Source organism: Porites lutea, chromosome 5 (genome assembly GCF_958299795.1).
Source record: "Porites lutea chromosome 5, jaPorLute2.1, whole genome shotgun sequence".
Classification (NCBI taxonomy): domain Eukaryota; kingdom Metazoa; phylum Cnidaria; class Anthozoa; order Scleractinia; family Poritidae; genus Porites; species Porites lutea.
The window spans coordinates 10,867,344-10,886,133 of NC_133205.1; the positions used below are offsets into that span (position 1 = coordinate 10,867,344).

The following is an 18,790-nucleotide window of genomic DNA, read 5'->3' on the forward strand; positions in this document are numbered from 1 at the left end:
CGTTGGGCGGCACATACCCGTATAGGTAATGTATGGGAGTACCCCCCCCACCCCGGGATCCTTCCCACTAAGCACTGCAGCTCCCAACATTGTTACGCAACAGCTCCCAACATTGTTGGCCCGACAATGTTGGGAGTTGTTGGCCAACAATGTTGCATCCGTTAGCACTAACGTTTTTTAACCATCCAAAAGTAACCAGAATATAGGGGCCCCTTTTGCCTGCTAATTCTACGCGCCTTAAGCTTAGGACCAGTCATGGCTTTAATATCAACGTAGCTTTTTGTAAAGGGTTCTTTAAACACCATAAGACTTCGGCCTTGTCTATTACTACTATCAGAATACCCGGGATACACGTGAGTCGCTAGCCCACTGGTAGCCCGTGTACAAACGTTCCCCCTCTCGCAGAAAAAAACCTATTTTTTTCTGAGGGAGGGGGACGTCTGTACACAGGCTAGCCCAGAGGGTGCGAATGGGGTCAACAGTTAACTGATATTTGGCCAAAAAATAGTAGTTAACTGATAATTGGCCAAAAAAATAGTAGTTAACAGGTAAATGAAAAGTTAGCAGTTAAGTGATATTATATTAATGTCAATGAAAGCAACAAAGTTTTGCAAACAGAAATGCTATTTTCTGATATTTTTCTGTCCCTCTGATGACCCGGTTGGTGATTTTCTCAGTGGCATTGGTTTGGTCTAAATATGGATTTTATTCTTATAACTGAACATTAAGCACCAGGTTACTAGAGAAACAAGCGGACTATCAACCCCGATTACAAGAGTTACGTAGGGGGTCCGGGGGCATGCTCCCCGGGAAAAAATTTTGGAAAATTGAACTCTCTGAGACGCCATATCCTGCATTCCCTGGATCGAACGCAAATAATTTATACGTGTACTTTGTTGAGCTTTTCTCAAAGTCGCGTTATTCATGATTCCCGAGCCGAAGATTCATGATTTTTACATGTTTTGTAAGTATGATCTCTCTTCCTCCCCTCCCTTGAGCGAGGTTGGTCTCTCTTTGCACGAAGTTTCCTCGACGCTTATTTTGAGTGATGAAACTAAATGGCAAATAAATAATCTGCCTTTCATAAATATGTTTCATATTACATCTAATGTTTTTTCGTTTCATGTTTCGGGGTGAAAAAAAGTAAGGTGAAAAGCAGTGTCTATATAAGGCACCGATGGGATTCGAACCCATGACCTCCTGTTTACTAGACAGGCGCTCTAACCAACTGAGCTACGGCGCCTCTCGGTTCACAGTTTGCGCACTTGTGGAATCGATTACGACTTTATTGGTGGATTTGAAAATCTCGAAAAAGAAGTCCGTCATATTTTGGAAATTTCTGGCTTGAAACAAGCGAACATATCGCTTCAAGAGATTAAACCTTCAAAGACTTCTTCAAAGATTCCTTTTTTCTACTCACAACTCTCCAAGCAGCTACTAAACAGGCTTATAAGAATATTTCGTGGGGATTCTGAAATGTTCGAATATGATGTTCCTATGTCCATCTTCAGTGGTAATGCTGGGGTCCGTAGAGTTTCACTCCGAGATTGATGATGTGTAAAACGCGCACAAACTGTGAAGCGAGAGGTGCCGTAGCTCAGTTGGTTAGAGCGCCTGTCTAGTAAACAGGAGGTCATGGGTTCGAATCCCATCGGTGCCTCAGACACTGTTTTTTACCTTACTTTTTTCATCTCGTATATTGAGAAACGTGGAAAGAAAAAACTTCAGATGTAATGTGAACATATTTTTGAAAGGCAGATTATGTATATATTTCCCATCTTTTCATCACTCAAAATAAGCGTCGAGGAAACTTCGTGCAAAGAGAGACCAACCTCACTCAAAGGATGGGAAGAAGAGAGACCCTGGTGTCGACTGACACAGGCCCTAGTTGTTCAAAAGTTAGATAACTACGCCCAGAGAATTCCCTAAATAATTATCCGCTGTATTGTGATTTATCCGGAGGATAGCGCTATCAAACGTTTTAAGGTGATTCCATAGTAAAAGAACCTAACATAGATTTTAGCTAAAACTTGGTACACTGATGTAACAAGTCAAGACGATGATAAAAAAGTAATAAAAAGTGGGGGTCACCGTGCTCGTTTTGACGTCACAATGCTGACAAATACGGCTATTTAGGACACTTTTACAAAAACAGCGGGCAGCGCAAAACTAGACAAAAGGAAGAGATTTTTTCGATGATTCATGTGACATCACACAGAATTTGACTTTAATGTATTGTTTATCCACTTACGTACCAGAAAAATGCCTTTTAATGTCCTTGTTTTTACTTTACGCTCCAAAGTAGAATTAAATTGGACGCGCGCTTTTCGACCCGTGATGGCTCAATCCGTACAATTTAGTAAAATTGCCAAAAAACTGAACATAGAATTGTGCCAATTTTTTTCTCATCGAAAGGAAGCACTGTCCTTATTAAAATCATGAAATAAAAAATGGGGGTCACCGTACTCGTTTTTGCGGTAGAGCTGCAGAAAGTGCGCACCAGACGCATTTTCTCCGATTTTTGAGAGAGGACTGGGGCGAGTTTCAAAATAGAATGTATGCGAAAAGGGGAAGAAAGTATTAAAAAATCCGTTTTTACAGAATTTACATCGAGATATCACATTTAGGACACAATGTGATAAAGAAAGTGTTTAAATGAAAATCAAAGTGAGTAAGCACAAGTTAAACATCCACTATCGAGGTTCTCCGAGAGGAGGTCGAACTCAGCAACACGCGTACTGCTTACGTTATGCACATTCCCAACACATTGAGTCTCACCTCGGCAAGAAACAACAGCAAGCAAAAATTCCAATAGCGTTTCTCTTCAGTCAACTTCATTTTAATAATATTACTTCACACGCTCTTTTTTACGGCGGCCATCTTGTTATGCGCAGTAAGAGATGCGCAGTGCAAAACTAGGGAATCACCTTAACAGCCACTGGGGCCAGTCCAATAACTCTGTAGAGCGTTTTCACATGACGTCGCGGTGGCCAATTTGGTGCAGTGTTGGTGTTCCAAAACAATAAAACGGCGGCCAAGTTGGTGTTCCAAACAAGTCCTGTGGGAGTTGAACTCTTTCCTTCTGTAAATCCTTTATTTTGTTCCAATACGTTTGCATAAATACTGGCCACGTGAGTGAAAACGCTCCATTGGACATCCTCAGATTTCGTGAGAGACTGGGCCGGCCGTTGCTACTGTCTACTTTGTCATCATGGGATTCTTTTGAGTGGGCTGAAACTTCCTAATTTGGTTATTACCAGGCTGCGAAGAAAGCTTGAGTCAAATTCTTCCCCCAAAAATTAACAGTCTTATTTAGTGCAATTGAAGATAGATAGATAAACACCATTTAACCATGCACGGGTCATCCATCAGCTAGTTACGAAGAGATCTCAAAATATAACTACACAACTATGATTATATTAAACTAAACATTAAACTACAGTATGTTAAAAAGCTGCTTTCCGTGAATACCGTGCCTTAAAGAGGTTTACTGATGGCACGTTTGAACGACTCGAGGGAACAGTGATGTGCACCATGCCTTGCAAGGAAGGCTATTGCATAGTGTAGTGCCACACTATAACTAAAACCTTTTTGAAATAATTTGTGCGTGGTAATCGAACATTAAGTTTGTTCTCGGAGTCCCTTAGGTTGTAACTTGTACTGCGCTGAGATAATCTTGATGCTAAATAGTCCGGAGCTAACCCATGTAGGCATTTGAGAACCATGACGGTATGTTTCGTTGGCGGTCAAGATTTTTCCACCCCAAAATTGACCAGCATCAACGTCATAACTTGAGAATGTGAGAACGCGGGCTGCTCCATTATGCAGTTTTTGCTGCTTATCTTGTAAAATTATCCCACGGGTTCCCCAAACACCACTACAGTAGTCGAAGTGAGGTTGAATTACAGCTTGACATATAAGATGAAATGTAGCCTGGGGAACCAGGTCTCATGGCCCCGATTTCAGAAGCGATCCTTTTTATTAGGTAGAACATGTAGAACATAATTCAACCAACATAATTGTAGAACATTTTTTCCTGCTTTCAGCCTAGTCTCTCGACTTTTTCGCCCATGTTCATTGCCCCCTTAAATTTTAAATGCCGGACGTCAACTGGTTATTTTTAAATGCTCCACACAGCCAAAACCTCAAATATGCTATTTTATTTTAACCCAATAATGAAATCTTGTCACAGCTACAAAAAACCCTAATTCAGCAATGGTCACGTGACTGATGACGTCAACACCCTAGATGTGACATGAGAAGATATTTTATGGGAAATGTTATCTTGTTGTGGTATGACATGGCTTCTACGTATAGAATTGTCAAAGTTATAGAGCTTTTAAAAAAATTGACAACGTTACAGTCAAGAAGACTTTTGCAGGGACTGATCAAACAACGTGAAATAGAGTTAAGTTGCGACATTTCGACTTAGTGAAAAAGATTACCTCTAAGGTATGACAATCATAATTTACTTTTATAATGATAATTATTATTGTTCTTATTATCAATTTTTTTTATTGAAAATTTACACCGCCAGCGATATTGTAGTTGATTTTTTTGTTGGCTGCGGGTAACAACAAGTTGTCTCCAAGGAAGCCAAGGAACACACGCCTTTGCGGTTTGCTTTCCTCTCCTCTCTACATCTCCTGTATGAATTATGGCTCCGTCACTGCCTGTCAGTCTTCTATGGCTATGAATGAGTTCCTTTTGTATTTTGCTTACTTTTCAAATTATACAATAAAATAAATACAAAATAAAATTCAACAAAAAGGGCATTCAGATTGGTAAATCATTCGGTACAAAAAGTGGTTGTTAGCAACAACGAAACCTGGTTGCATGCCGTGAATTCTCCAATAAACGACACGTAAAAAGTATTAGTGGCGCTGAGATCAACAATCCAAAACAGCACTTAGTCAACCATGCAAAACCACGGCCTTTCTGTCAGACTCGCTGTTTTGTCGTTATTTCTCGTGGCATCTCTGCGGCATTCTGTAATTCTCACTAACGGTGGGAAGGCAACGGATTATCTCTTCAGATAAATGGTAAGTTAGCACTGTATTCTGAGTATTTGCACCAGATACCAGATAGTGTGAGAGGTGATATCAAGATATTTCTTAGCCGTTTTTATAGTAAGGACGCATTATATTACTTGGGCAAACATTTTGTAGTTCATCTGGTTATGCGTCTCTAGTACCGGCACGAGACGCATTATGCGTCCAGAGGAACTACCAACCTCGTTCCCAGAGAACCCTGGGAACGAGGTTGAGGAACTACCTGTCGTAGTGCGTCATTCAACACGTCTTTCGAAGGAAAGTTCGTCTAGACGCATAATGACAGCGTCTTGTGCCCGTTTCAGTTTATACTTGAGACGCCATAACCTACAAGTCTATAAATGTCTGCTCGACAAGAAGCACCAGGAATCTGATTCACATCTTGCCTTTATTCTTCTTAATCTTCTAACTCTTCCACTTTTTCACTAACTTACTTCCTACTTCTCCTACTTCTCCTACTTACTAGTTCAAGTATAGTAGCGGTTTTAATAGCCAAAGCTGGACATGTTTGGGTTAGCTGACCGGAAGAGTTTCTATTTTATATCTTATCGCTAACATTGCAACAGGTTTATTATTGTTAGGGAATAGACTAGCCTACGCACAGCCGCAACTGATAAGTACCAAATAACGAAGGTCAACTCTAACTCCACAAACACGACCACCAGTAAAAAAAACTAACTTCTGACAATGCCAAGCGAATAACATTCCTAATATGGCAATAAGTAAATTCGTGATCTAAGTATAAATTCAAGTACAAGTAAAAACAAAAGGTCAAAACAGGAAAACAGTACGTAGACAAAAACAAGACTTAATGAAACAAAAACTAAACTTAAAAGATAAGATAGATCCGTCTTAAAAATAACTTTCAAAATACTTCACAACAAGAGTGTTATTCTAAGATTGGTAAAACGATTTAAGTGCGAAATAGCTAGCCGCTTTGATTTTTCGTTTCAGTGGCACTTTCAAATTAAGCGACTCAAGTGCTTAAAGCAGGGTTCGAGTTATGAGGGTCCGTTATCGAGGGTAAAATTATATAGAAAATTTTTAAAATAATCTGAAGGCAAACAAAAATTACTTCGAGTTGGCGGGAGGTTTTTGAGTTATCGAGGGTTGGTGTTACCAAGCGTAAAATTACAGCAAAATCATAAAGGAAATCCAGGGGAAATCAGTAAGCGGGAGGTTCGAGTTAGCGAGGGTTCGAGTTATCGGGAGTCAACTGTATGTATCTCATCGTGTAGCGAGCAAGTTGCTCGAACACACCCCCGCACTCTGTTGAATTGTCAATAAAAATGCTTTTTTCTATCAAGAACTCTCTCCTCCGTAGCGGCTTCCTCTGGGTATCCCTGAGAAAATAGCAATAATCGAAAAAATTGAAAGCGCGCGGGGAACTTTTCCCCCTTCCTATCCTGCCCCGCGCACTCTTTTTCTTTCCCCCAGCCTCCCCACAAAAACAACAGGACTCTCGGAGGAGAGAGCATCAAGAAGTTGTAGTTATTGTTATTGCCAGGGGCAAAAAGTGAGGTAGGTAAGTGGGAAATAAACAGTGGACCACTGTACTGAAGTCCGAAGCACTGAATTTATTTCAAAACAAAGGTGCCTATTCTTTGTCTCCACTTTTTTTGTCACTCCAGTTCAAATTCAGTGTCCATCCCCGTGAATGATACTTGCATTCCCTACCCATCATTTTGCTTCTTTGCTTCGAACTCCCGATAACTCCAACATTTTTCGTTCGAGTTATCGGAAGTCGACTGTATTGTCGAGTAATTTCCATAGCTCGAGAAAGAATGTAAAATTTCTTCATGACCGGTTCGCTGAAATTTAAAGGATCCCTAAAACTTCCTGCTTTGGAAATAGCAATTTAGTGGAAAGAGGCAGATCAGAAAATGTTAAGTTCTCAGTAAACCATTAAATAATTGGAAAGAGCAGGTAAATTCGCAGGAACCCGATTATGACTGAAAAGATAAAAATAAATTACACATGACTTCTTATAACACACTAAGTTGCAGGCCTTTAAAAGCACTTTTAAGAACACTTCTTGGCTCATTCTCTCTTTATATCCTAAAATAGTTTCAGCATAATTTAGGCCAAGAAAGCTGTCGTTCGGTGTCCTTGAAAAATGATTATATCTCCTCTTAAAGAGTACAACCTGATTTTCCTGACTAAGACTTCTCTTCTTGCCAAGGTGCAATCTCAGATTAATTTAACCGCGTCCACGGTTCAACACTATGGCGGTTCACCTTTGTCCAGCTGTATTTCTGCGGCGATTTGCCCCGTTCGTCATAGCGTCATTATCTGCGTCCACAACTTTGCCGCTCGGTTTTCACACCATCAGACTTATTTTGAACCACTGATACAAAGCACCAGTCATTAGATGATGAAATCAGCTATCCCTGAATCATTTCCTGCGCGTCCGATTGCACTGGTGTGGTTGAGGAAGTTTACAACTGTCGCCTGATCTAGTGGAGGACCATGACGAGCTAGCCAATGCTAAGTTATTTTTTCAAAAACTCCGCGGACTAAATAATTATGGTTGAGGTACATTTTGTTTAGGTCAAAAGTAAAATGTAGTGGAACCTACCGTATCATTACTCGAATAATGGCCGGGGACGATTATTCGAGGGAAGGCGATTATTCGAGGGAGGCCATTATTTCAAATATTACTCACTGGAAGTCTTGCCCTAAATTTTTTTTTTCTTTGCCATTAAATAAAAAACTGATCACATCAAACAAACTGAACATGGGCTTTTTCAGTGTTCCAACTTTAGTTCCTTGATTCATATCTTGAATCGTCACTGATCAGTTATGCTGGATCACATTGCACTTGAACAGGGAGGGAATAAAAGGACGAGAAGATAGTGAGGGGAGATGGGGAGGGGTGATTATTCGCGGGAGGCGATTACTCTGAATATTTCCGTCAAAAGGGGAGGGATTAATCGAGGGACGGCTATTATTGGAGGAAATACGGTAACTAGAGACATCTATTTATTATGGACTTATGTTCATTTGGCAACCTTGTCCCCAAGCTCCTCTCGTTTTCCAATATCGCGATGGCATCTTGGAAAACGAGAAGAGCTTGGGGACGAGGTTGATTTACTTGGTTCTGTAGGCGCCAAACAGTCAATCCAACCCATCTCCTCATTTTAGATATTGCTAGCTGTTAATACGCTGTAATAACTAAAGTAGCTTATTTATTTATTTATTTATTTATTTATTTATTTACAGACTTCAGCACACCAGCAACCAAACAGGTCCGTTGTGTTTTAATTCAACTACTTAATTCTTAATCACCTACTAAACCTGATATTTAGGTCGCTACAGAAGTCGGCCAAACTTGGAACGATTGATTGCGAATCTCAAATTTCTCGCACAATCGGAAATTCTTATAAATTCCGGACAAGGCAGTCAACGAAAGCGGGCAGCAGAAGGCCAGTCTTTTTATTCCTTTGTTGAAATTAAAATGATCTTCGTATGCTGAGCATGTACCACGGGTACCCCCAAGCTGACCAAGCTCAGGAGTGATCGTTGTTGCGTATCTGAAATATTATAAGGGTTTGTAGGGATGTTTTAGTGATCGTTAATAGGTAATAATAACAATTTTATTCAACAGCACGCAGGAGGCGAAAAAAGAAGACACATGACTCAGTTAACATTTCGTTTAAATTTCTATTAAAACATTTCCAATCAAATTTTTTTAAGGAAAATGATCATCTGTATTTCGTCTGTAAAGCCGACAGACTGATACTCAGGTTTTAGTATCAAAACACAAACAGAGGGTGGTCTGCCTATGTTTTCACCTATCATGTTTTAGTTTCGCTCTCTTTATAATTCTCCAGGTTATATAGAATGAACAACTTGCCAGAGAACCAAAACTCGCTGAAACGATCGCATATGCTAAGACCATCTCTCGGTTTCCAGCCCAGTAGTGCCGACAGCATTGAAGTTGTGAACTTGAAAAGGAAAGCAAGTTTGAGGGAATTTTGCCAAAGAACTAAAAGGATAAACGAAACAGTTAATACTACAGAACTAATTAACATCATAGTCAACGAGAAGTTCAAGACCCTCTACTGTTACATTCCAAAAGTAGGCTGTACTCAGTGGAAGAAAGTCATGGTGCAGCTCAATCCTTCGGAATCTGATGTCTGGGTTCACGATCCAAGCAACTTTAAGTTTTTGGCTGATTATCCCCAAAATGAATCTGAACAAATGATGAAATCGTATTTCAAGTTCTTGTTTGTCCGAGAACCTTTCAAACGGGTACTGTCAGCATACATTGATAAATTTTTATATTAACTAAATAACTATGATCCAGTGTTCTATTCTTTGTGGAGACCTGACATCGCGTCTACGAGATACGTGAGCGGGGCGGAAACAAGCTATAAATCGATCATAACATTCGAAGAGTTTGTCAATTTCGTTGTAAGACTCCATGAAAATGACGAGTTTCGTAACGAACACTGGCAAACATTCGACAAACTTTGTCGTCCTTGTGGAATCGATTATGACTTCATCGGTGGATTTGAAAATCTCGAAAAAGATGTCCGCCATGTTTTCGAAATTTCTAGCTTGAAACATGCGAACGTATCGCTTCCAGAGATTAAACCTTCAAAGACTTCGTCAAAGATTCCTGTTTTCTATTCACAGCTCTCCAAGCACCTATACTAAACAGGCTTATAAGAATATTTCGTGGGGATTCTGAAACGTTCGGATATGATATTCCTATGTCTATCCTCAGTGGTGATTCTGGGGGTCCGTAGAGCTTCACTCCGAGATCGAACATGTGTAAAAAGTACGGAAGCTGTGAACCGAGGGGCGCCGTAGCTCAGTTGGTTAGAGCGCCTGTCTAGTAAACAGGAGGTCATGGGTTCGAATCCCATCGGTGCCTTATATAAACACTGCACACTTTTTTTTACCTTACTTTTTTCATCCCGTATATTGAGAAACATGAAACGAAAAAACATCAGATGTATTATGAAACATTTTTTTTCAAAGGCAGATTATTTATTTGCCATATTTTCATCACTCAAAATAAGCGTCGAGGTAGCCTGTGTACAGACGTCCCCCCTCACAGGCTACGTCGAGGAAACGTCGTGCAAAGATAGACCAGCCTCGCTCAAGGGACGGGAAAAAGAGGGACCCTGGTGTCGGCTTTATTACGGACCCTACCGGTGATCAGGTGAATCCCTAATCCCGATCAGGTGAATCTGCACAAGGTGAATCTCGTCTGGCTGATGAGCTGTGCAAGGTGATTTCAAAAGTCCAGTCACTGAATATCAAACAACGATTTGCGAAAGGTGCACAGAGGAACATAACCGACTTTTTCAGGCTTGAATAACTACAGATAGCATAAAGATCTTTTCTATTACATGTTGTACTCTAGTTACTGTTTACTGCATTTTTATTTGCGAGGGCTAAAGAACTATCGGCCACAGGTGAGATGAAATGGAGGTTAGGTTTGCATTGTCCATATAGGAGCACAGGCACTCGAACAAGTCATACATAGCGAAAGACGCTTTCAGAATTGTGCTTTATGTTGCATCTTTTTACATGTCGCATTGCGCTGTAGCTCGTTTCGTTTTAAAACAGTGATTTGTCTACGACTTTACTTACTTTGTCGCTGAGATGTACAATGTTGTATGCAACAAAAGACAGCCATCTTTGTACTGTAAATTAATAAATCAAGTTTAAATGCAGTTTAAAGACGAGTGTGAGCCTGGTTTTAGCTACTGAACACTTTAAACTGTAAGTGGAGTCATAAAAGTGACGTCATCGTAGTGACCTCTTTTATACGGACACCTCCCTAATGCAGACACTTCACTCTGTCCCTTCGGTGCCCGTATTAGAGCGATTCGAGCTAGGTTCGAACGTATTGTTTATTTGTTTTGTCGACATAAATGAATAGAGGGCTTTCTCGCTAAGCTGCGCTAACGCGTGACAGCTGCAAAGCATATTTTTAAATATATTTTTAACACATAACTTTATTTGCTTCCTTTGCGTCCGAATGTTAAAAATAATTTACATTAGACTTGAATGGAAATATATAAAATGACTCATATTTTGAACTCCAGATACAGATATGAAAGGGGAAATGATCCTCGCGTTGAATCAAAAACCTAAGCGGATGAAAAAGAACATGAAAAAACATAGGCCAGGGTTCGATTCCCGGTCAAGCCTGAATTTGTTCAGGTTCTTTTTCACCATCCGAAATAGAGTTTTAGCTTAAGAGGAAACTGTTTATCTCAGTTATTTATCAATAAAGCAGTGACCTGCACGTCATGTGACCTGTGACCTGTGACCTCTGTTTTGTACCTGACAGAAACAACAGTAGACATCAGCAAAGATAAAGATAAGTTGCCATTGGGCTTAAGAGTAAAGTTAAAGATCGCTCAATCACAGAAGAAGTTTTCTCCGAAAACCGCGAATTAAACCATTGTTTTAGTAACTGTTCAAAATATTTCTAAGCATTGTTAGAACAGCTGAGCCTCCCCGGGCCGCTGTTTCTGCGCGACGTCATCCTACCAGTACTTAGTCTTTTATTGATGAATTGACATAAATTATCGAAATTTGGTCAGCGTTAGCACGTTATGACACATCAACAGAGAACTTTAAACCAATCATAAACAGTTTTAGCAGAAAAAAATAGATCTAATGTACTTAATGTATTCACGACGGAAATATCTCGTTATAGTTCCGTAAATGATGGGATTCACGCATGCGTGTAAATAGGCTGCAATATCAGCCATCCTCAGCATCACACTGGCTACTTTGTTATATTCGTCAGGTCCGAAGTCCGATATCAACCACGCGACCTGAATGGGCAACATGCACACTGCAAATAATATGACGATCATTCCCATCATCTTGATTATCTGTATGTCTTCTTTCCTCCTTAATTCCAAAGCTGCACGATCCTGTGCATTTGAAATATGCCGCTTTTCGGCTTTTCCTATCTCGATTGCAATCAATACATACGCGCCGGCGATAGTTAGCAGCGGAAGTACGTACTGCAGTATGAACAGGATAACAGTGTAAGCGCGACTTTGGTCTAGTCCCCAATTCTCCGTGCAGCTACCGATCTTGTTCGTTTCGGCGACGACCACCAGCGGAAGTAGAAGAAGTACTGCAACAAACCAAATTGCAGCGATCCATATGACGACGAATCTGTGACGCATTTCCGGTTGAAGGGAGTTTATGATGACACGCCAGCGGTATACCGCCATAAAAGTCAGAGTGAATATGCTGACGTTAAAGGTGGCCGTCATAAGAGGAGAAATAAACTTGCAGAAAAAAATGGGAAAGTCTATTCCACCGAGCAGGAAAACGTTAGCAGGCAATGAAAGCAGCATTAACGTCAAGTCGGATGTTGACAAGTTAAAGATTAGAATGTCGTTGACAGACTTTCGTTTCTTCTTCCGTAGAATAGCAATAACGAGCGAGTTTCCTGTAACTCCGAGGAGGAATGTGAACACAAAAAATACCAGCTTTATCTTCTTCTCTGTATCACTTACGGATGAATAGTTGCTAGTTGCTGGGTAACCCATTGTGCTGTTGAATTCCCAGTATAGGTGAAATCACTGTCTTGACGGAATTTCTTCTTCCTTGGAATAATCTGTCTGTGTTTTTAACCTCTTACAAGAAAAAAAGGAAGAAAACATCAGAAAAAAGTATCAATTAAGGACTAAATGATTCTCGCACTAAAGCTTCGAGCAACGTTATCGCTTCTAACAAGTAAAAAACGCCTAAAAAACATATTAGGCGTCAAGTTTGTGCCCTGTCGACTAAATGAGTGATTAATATTAATTTAAATATATTCGCATTCTAAAATATCGGTTTAATGGATCGAAAGGGCACGAAAATATATGATAGATATCAATTGGTATACCTGATTTCTGTGGTTAAATAGCTGTATTAGTCAAAACAAATAATATTTGATTCCTTTTTACCCAAAAACTGAACTATCACACGTTTTTTTAAACCCTGTTTTACCGACACAATGTCTAGATGTTTATACTGAAGAAAAAAAGACTTGATAATAGCTAAAATTTTCTCTGAAGCTTTGAATTCTGGCACGCAGGTAGTCATCAGCTTAGAACCTACAGTTTATACCAGAAACTCATAAGGGGTTGTTCAACCCCTTATAAGTTTCTGTTTATACTTAACCAAGTTTACTGTAGGAGTCAGTTGTGAATGAAAGCTTCGTTCTTGCACGCCCAACAATTTTGCTTTGATGGAAACTTCTTTAAAAGTCCCAGTTGTTTTTTTTTCGAAGCAGCGATAAATTTTGTCTTGCGTAAGAGCCTTAAAATTAGTGTGAGAGAGAGACAGATGTTTGATTAATCATTGTTTACATTACACGTGCCAACGAATGGATTTTACAGGAACATGCTAGAGCTAATTTTAAAAATATAGATTTCCGGGTAAGTCCTTTTACTGTAATTATCCTTCCACGCTAAAAAATTAAAAGGTAATATTCTCAGTGATAAAAGTGAGAAAGCATTGCTTAAATTGGTCTGATAATAAGACAAGACAACAAACTTATTTTAAAAGACCCATTGCCTAATATTTTCAATAAAATTTGGTTCTGATCGGTCACAAACATGCTGAAGAAGAGTTAATCAGTACTGTTAAAATAGATCATGATTCAGGCTTGGTGTATCAATGTTTACATGGATGTTGTAGACCACTAAAAAGAAATTCAGTTTAAAATGTTTTCAACCTAGTTTTACTTCAACCCATTTACTTTTACTTTACCCCACTTTACCCTGAATTTCTTTTTGATCTACGTGCTGACTCGAGTTCTTTTGCAGAGTTATGCCTTTCAGTGTAGTCATTGCAAAGTAGCTTTAAAAGGCAAAAAGGGATAAAAGTACTGATAACTACGCATATTTTAAATAATCAAAATTAATAGGCAATAAACCTGATAATGTTAATAGTAATAACTTGTGCATCCACTATGTAATTAGAACCATTTTCGATAAAGTAGAAAACTAACAAAATCGAGAAAAGGACTTGCAATAATTTTAAATGCCATTTGAGTGTGCTGCTGGCTGGTAGAGAGATCTGATTTACGTGTTACAAGGGTAAAAATATCGATCATTTCTAAAACTTGCAATGTTTGATATGTGGTTTAGTGTTAAGGGCTAGATTGTACCATTGTTTTTAAAAAACATTGTGGTTTTTGGTGTTTATCAGCAATAAATCGCAGTGTTTCTACAACTTAGTCTGGAAAAGCACTATCTCCAGAAGGAACTCTAAACGACTTTATTCAGTTGAATGAATTATCTTGTGTGAGATTTCTATTTGTAAGCTTGAGTTATTGTGCTTTTGAATAATTGTTTTTGCCATCTCTATATATTAAATGTTGCGTAACGCGCTAGAAATACAGTATTTTTGCCGTGTATCACTTTAACCGCACCTCCCTGTACCCCGGCGTTGGTCGTGGTGTATAACCTTGTTTCAAATTTGTAACCACCAATAATACCAACTTCTCGAAAAATATACTCAATGGTTGTGTAGATAAATTTTAAATCGACTTTTCGTACAATAAAACTGCATTTGTTTTAATTACCTAGCCAGGTTCTCGCTTGTTCGAATCAGCCACCCCCGCCGAAAAGCACACCCAAAACTTGCCTCTCTCTCCTCCAAAGCATAACCTCTGCTCACAGCTATGTGATCAGTATACACAAATCAATAGTTGAGTAAAGGGGCATGGGGGGGGCGGAGGAAGTCTTGGTCATTATCTCCTCCACATAAACGAAACATGGCCTGCAAGACCTCGTTATCAGTGTTTTGAAATCACAGTAAACTATATATTCTATAAAATTGTGTCACGTTAGGGGCCGACCATTTACCTCTTGAGGGGGGGCGGTGGGTGATTTCTGGTTATCAAGAATTTTTTTTTCTAGCAATCTGGTTGGCAGGATATTTTTTTCCCTTTTTTTCCCATAAGCTTTCTATTACATTTGTGCTGCATGCAATTTTTTGCTTCCGACAAGCGCTTGCAAGAAACTTTTTTTTCAAAATCACCCAACCCCCCCCCCCCCCCCCCCCCCCGCTCAAGAGTTAAATGGTCGGCCCCTTAGGATTGATGTTAGCTATGAATTATGTAATTCAATTTACGAGCAAGATGTTATCGTTTCATGTTGCGTGTCGTTTTTAATCCTCATACTATTTTACGTGATGAATATTATTTATTCCCTAAAGCTGTTTTTAGTTATCTTCTCAGAGAAATCGTTTGTCATTTTAATTGTTCTTTAAAAAAAACCTGTAAGTTCTCAAATTATACGCTGAAACTAATCCTCGGAAAGTGTCTTCAAGTTTTCAGTTTTGACATATACTTGGAGTTGCTTAATTTGTATTTCAATTGTGAGGTAGGCAACCGGGTGAAGTAGCCACATTTATTGGTCCACCATGCTTGTTGCATTATTCCTTTAATTATTTCAAAATTTAGCTGTTTACACAAGACTACAAGACAAGCGTAAAAAGAGCCCTGCATAAGTGACCTTTTATTTTAAGGCCGACATTTTTCTTTCTAAGATTGCTAAGATTTGAATGAAAGTTAATGAATTTAAGTCATAAAACTCATATATTAAGAGGAACCAAAACCTCCGATAAATTTGACCATTGACCTGTTGTGAAAATAGCGACTGTCAATTAAGGAAAATTTACCGTACCCTTCGGTTATCCTACTTTTAATCAGTCGTTTCTTTTTTTGTTTAATTTTGGTTTAGAAATGATGAAGAAATACTTTTTTCTTGCGCTACTTTTTGTCCTAATTAAAATATTCTAATCATCAGCAAGCCACATTTCATGTCCCCTATGGCGTTGTTTCTTTACATAATAAAATTACTCAGTCTTCATTTTCCCCTCGCGATTTGCTTTCGTTACAGTATAAAGTACAACATGAATTCTGTTGAGATGTTCTTCTTCTTATTATTATTATTATAAACATAATAAGGGGTTTTTACTAACAAACACGACTAGTGGTAGGATCAAACGTAAAAAGAAATCGAAATGTAAAAGTTAAAAAAATCGCCTAGTAAGGAATCTATTACACTAATAAAGAGCCAAGTGAAAACAATGGTAAAAAAAGGTTCAGTTAATAAAAAATATATATCAAAATACTTACCAAGACTTTTGGCACCAAGATGGTCGAGTGCGGTAAAATCTTCAATTTTTTTCCAACCTTAAGCTTTCTAAATTGGAAAATTGTGTTTTGTTACCGATTTCTGTCATAGATACTGTAGATAGAGGAGTAAGTGTGCGTCAACACAAAATAGAAAATAATGTTAAAATCAGATGTTTTTAAATAAAAAAGGTCTGACCAATCATAGACTATATCTGTGCTATTTGTCAAAGCCACGTGTCATAAACTTTTCACATTCCCCGCGCTTGATATGATTAAAGGCAACGTCTTTTATTAAATAAAATAACGCTAAATGACCCAAACTCTTTATCGCCTTTCGTCAGTCTCGCTTTTCATTGCCTCGGGTAAATGAATTCTAGTCTGATAGCAAGGCTTGATTTAAAAGGATGAAAAGGCACGAAACATCCCTTTTCACTTCCGGAAGTTCCCCCAAAACATAATTACAAACTTTCCCTATCAAGATTTTCCATTTTGACCGACTGATGAAGCAGCTATTGAACACAAAAAGATGGAATAACTTGTAAAATGCTCATGGCCGTAGCGGTAGTAAAGCCGGGTGGCTCCATGCCCCCGCCCCATCCCATCCCACTTTTTCGCGGAAAAGACTTAATATTTCGAGAAAGGATACCCAGGGACTTCCCCTAAAAGAATGGGCCCTCCGGCCCATTACAGTTAAGTGCGCCACCATTAAAGCTAACCTTCGGGCCGTCTCCGCACTTTCAAGTTCGTTTCTACGCTGCTCGCGACGTTTGCTTCCCAACATATATCCCTAAGAACGTCTTACCCATGATAATTCAGAGGATAATCCAAGTTATATTGTTTAAGATGCTCCTTAACGGATTAAAAACATTGAATATTCAATGACCTTTATGCGTGCTCTGATCGTGATCAGTTAGCTTGAGCATCTGATTTATTTTTTTTGAAATTAGTTTTTGTTTCTAGACCTATTATCTTCGGCGTTGTTGTTAGTATTGTGGTAAGTTAGCTTGACAGCGAGTTCTTAACCCCGGAATGTCTGCAGAGGTTTTTAATAAACGTTTTGAACCTACTCGTCCTACTCTGTTTAATTAAATCGGTTACTTTTTACCCTTCACGACTTGAGAAAAGCTTGTACATGACTTGTGTCATGATCACAAAGATTGGTATCTAAGAGGAAACAAAATTCGCATAAATGCACCGTCATGACATATCAGGGCAACTTTGTAATATCGCATCAAAGTGCTAATACTTGAGTACTAGACTCCTTGATGGCAAAATGTATTTCGATTTTTGAGATTTGAAATTTAATTCTCCGGTATATAGCTTTCTTGCGGGTGAGTATTACACCCAGCCCACTGTCTACCAAGCGACGGTAACCGCCTCATAATGCCAGTTTTTCAAGAGAGAATCATCTTTCCGTCGTTTTTTCTTTATTGACTTGATTGTTAGGATCGGATTTGGGAAAGGAAACGAAGCAAGTAATCTAGCTTTGAGTTTGACACCGTCAGTTCCAGCTTGGCTTGATGTAAGCTCCTAGCACATCAAAACTGAAAATCATTATATGTGTTTTCGTGAATACATTTAAAACTTTAAAAAAAAGTCATGTATTCATCCAAGATTCTTTTAAAAAAATGCAGTCAAGAAATGATAATTTTCCTTAATGTTAGTGTGAGCGGCTAGCTAGCCTTGAGGGATTTCCACCTTATAGACAGTTTAATTTACGCAAAGATGTTATATTTGTAATATTTTTTAATTTGGTTCAGTGTTAGCCGTTTCCTGTTTTGCATTTGTACTTTTGGTACTCATACTCCACGTAATTTATGTACAGCATAAAATTTAAATACCTTCGTTGTGGTATTTGTGAAGCGAGATTATGTTTGAAGTCACGAATAAAGTTATCCATTCAAAGTCATTGCAACATTGCAAATTGTGCTGGACCTAAAAGGTGTCACTTCAACCAGATCGGGAGTTAGAGACTGTGGACTATTTCCTCGAAATATAATTTGAAAAAAGTCCGATGAGAAATGTTTTCGTTTCAATATAATGTGTGAGAACGGATGCTTGAATCTCTGAAGGCCCTTATCGCTATGTCCACTAAAAAAGGGTGGAGCGAGAGAGAAATTCTCGTCAGTTTGCCTGAAGTTCTGTTGCCTGGATCAGGATCGTTAGCTTAATCAGTCTGGTCCGCTCTCAAAGTAAACTGCGATCAGCCCAAATTTTTAGCATTGCTTTTTCTCGGTGAAGGGAAATTTTACTGTATTCACTATGAATCGAAACGACAGTAGAAACTGTCGCTATTTTTTCCAAGATCGCGTGGTTTGACAAGTTCACAGGAGCGTAGCTAGAAATTTTCCAGAAGTGGGCACAGTTTTCCAAATCAACCCTACGGCTCCCAAAGTGTCTTCACACAGGTGATGACTCGATTGAGTTTTCGCTTTTTATTAATATGGGACGTGAAGACATGATTTAAGACTGAGCTGTTAAAGCTTTCGACGGACTATAGTATAATCAAGGAAAAACATCACATTACATTTTCTTAGAAAAAATAAAGACACCCGGTAAAGGAAACTAAAGAAATTTGGCATCAATTTGGGGGACACCACTCGGCGATTGGCAT

General features: G+C 38.9%; 1 protein-coding gene, 3 non-coding genes and 1 pseudogene across 6 annotated transcripts; 3 read left to right on the top strand and 2 right to left on the bottom strand.

Annotated features, from left to right (window-relative positions):
- Positions 1–1,169: 1,169 nt before the first annotated feature.
- Trnat-agu (transfer RNA threonine (anticodon AGU)) lies at positions 1,170–1,243 on the bottom strand. Its single transcript has one exon. It is a non-coding gene; the product is annotated as a tRNA-Thr (tRNA).
- Positions 1,244–1,586: 343 nt separating this feature from the next.
- Trnat-agu (transfer RNA threonine (anticodon AGU)) lies at positions 1,587–1,660 on the top strand. Its single transcript has one exon. It is a non-coding gene; the product is annotated as a tRNA-Thr (tRNA).
- Positions 1,661–5,210: 3,550 nt separating this feature from the next.
- LOC140937899 (carbohydrate sulfotransferase 11-like) lies at positions 5,211–9,805 on the top strand (annotated as a pseudogene).
- A 54-nt stretch (positions 9,806–9,859) lies between these two features.
- Positions 9,860–9,933, top strand: Trnat-agu (transfer RNA threonine (anticodon AGU)). Its single transcript has one exon. It is a non-coding gene; the product is annotated as a tRNA-Thr (tRNA).
- Positions 9,934–11,018: 1,085 nt separating this feature from the next.
- Positions 11,019–16,982, bottom strand: LOC140937439 (QRFP-like peptide receptor). Of its 3 annotated transcripts, XM_073387004.1 has the most exons (3): positions 16,893–16,982; positions 16,177–16,243; positions 11,019–12,676 (listed from the first exon to the last, which is right to left on the bottom strand). In XM_073387004.1, the coding sequence occupies exon 3, from the start codon at positions 12,587–12,589 to the stop codon at positions 11,675–11,677; it is 915 nt and encodes a 304-aa protein (XP_073243105.1). In that variant the 5' UTR covers positions 12,590–12,676; positions 16,177–16,243; positions 16,893–16,982; the 3' UTR covers positions 11,019–11,674. The 3 variants fall into 3 exon arrangements, with proteins under 3 accessions (XP_073243105.1, XP_073243104.1, XP_073243106.1); XM_073387003.1 differs by lacking the exon at positions 16,893–16,982 and having other exon boundaries at positions 16,177–16,380; XM_073387005.1 differs by lacking the exons at positions 16,177–16,243; positions 16,893–16,982 and adding an exon at positions 14,617–14,695.
- Positions 16,983–18,790: the final 1,808 nt, after the last annotated feature.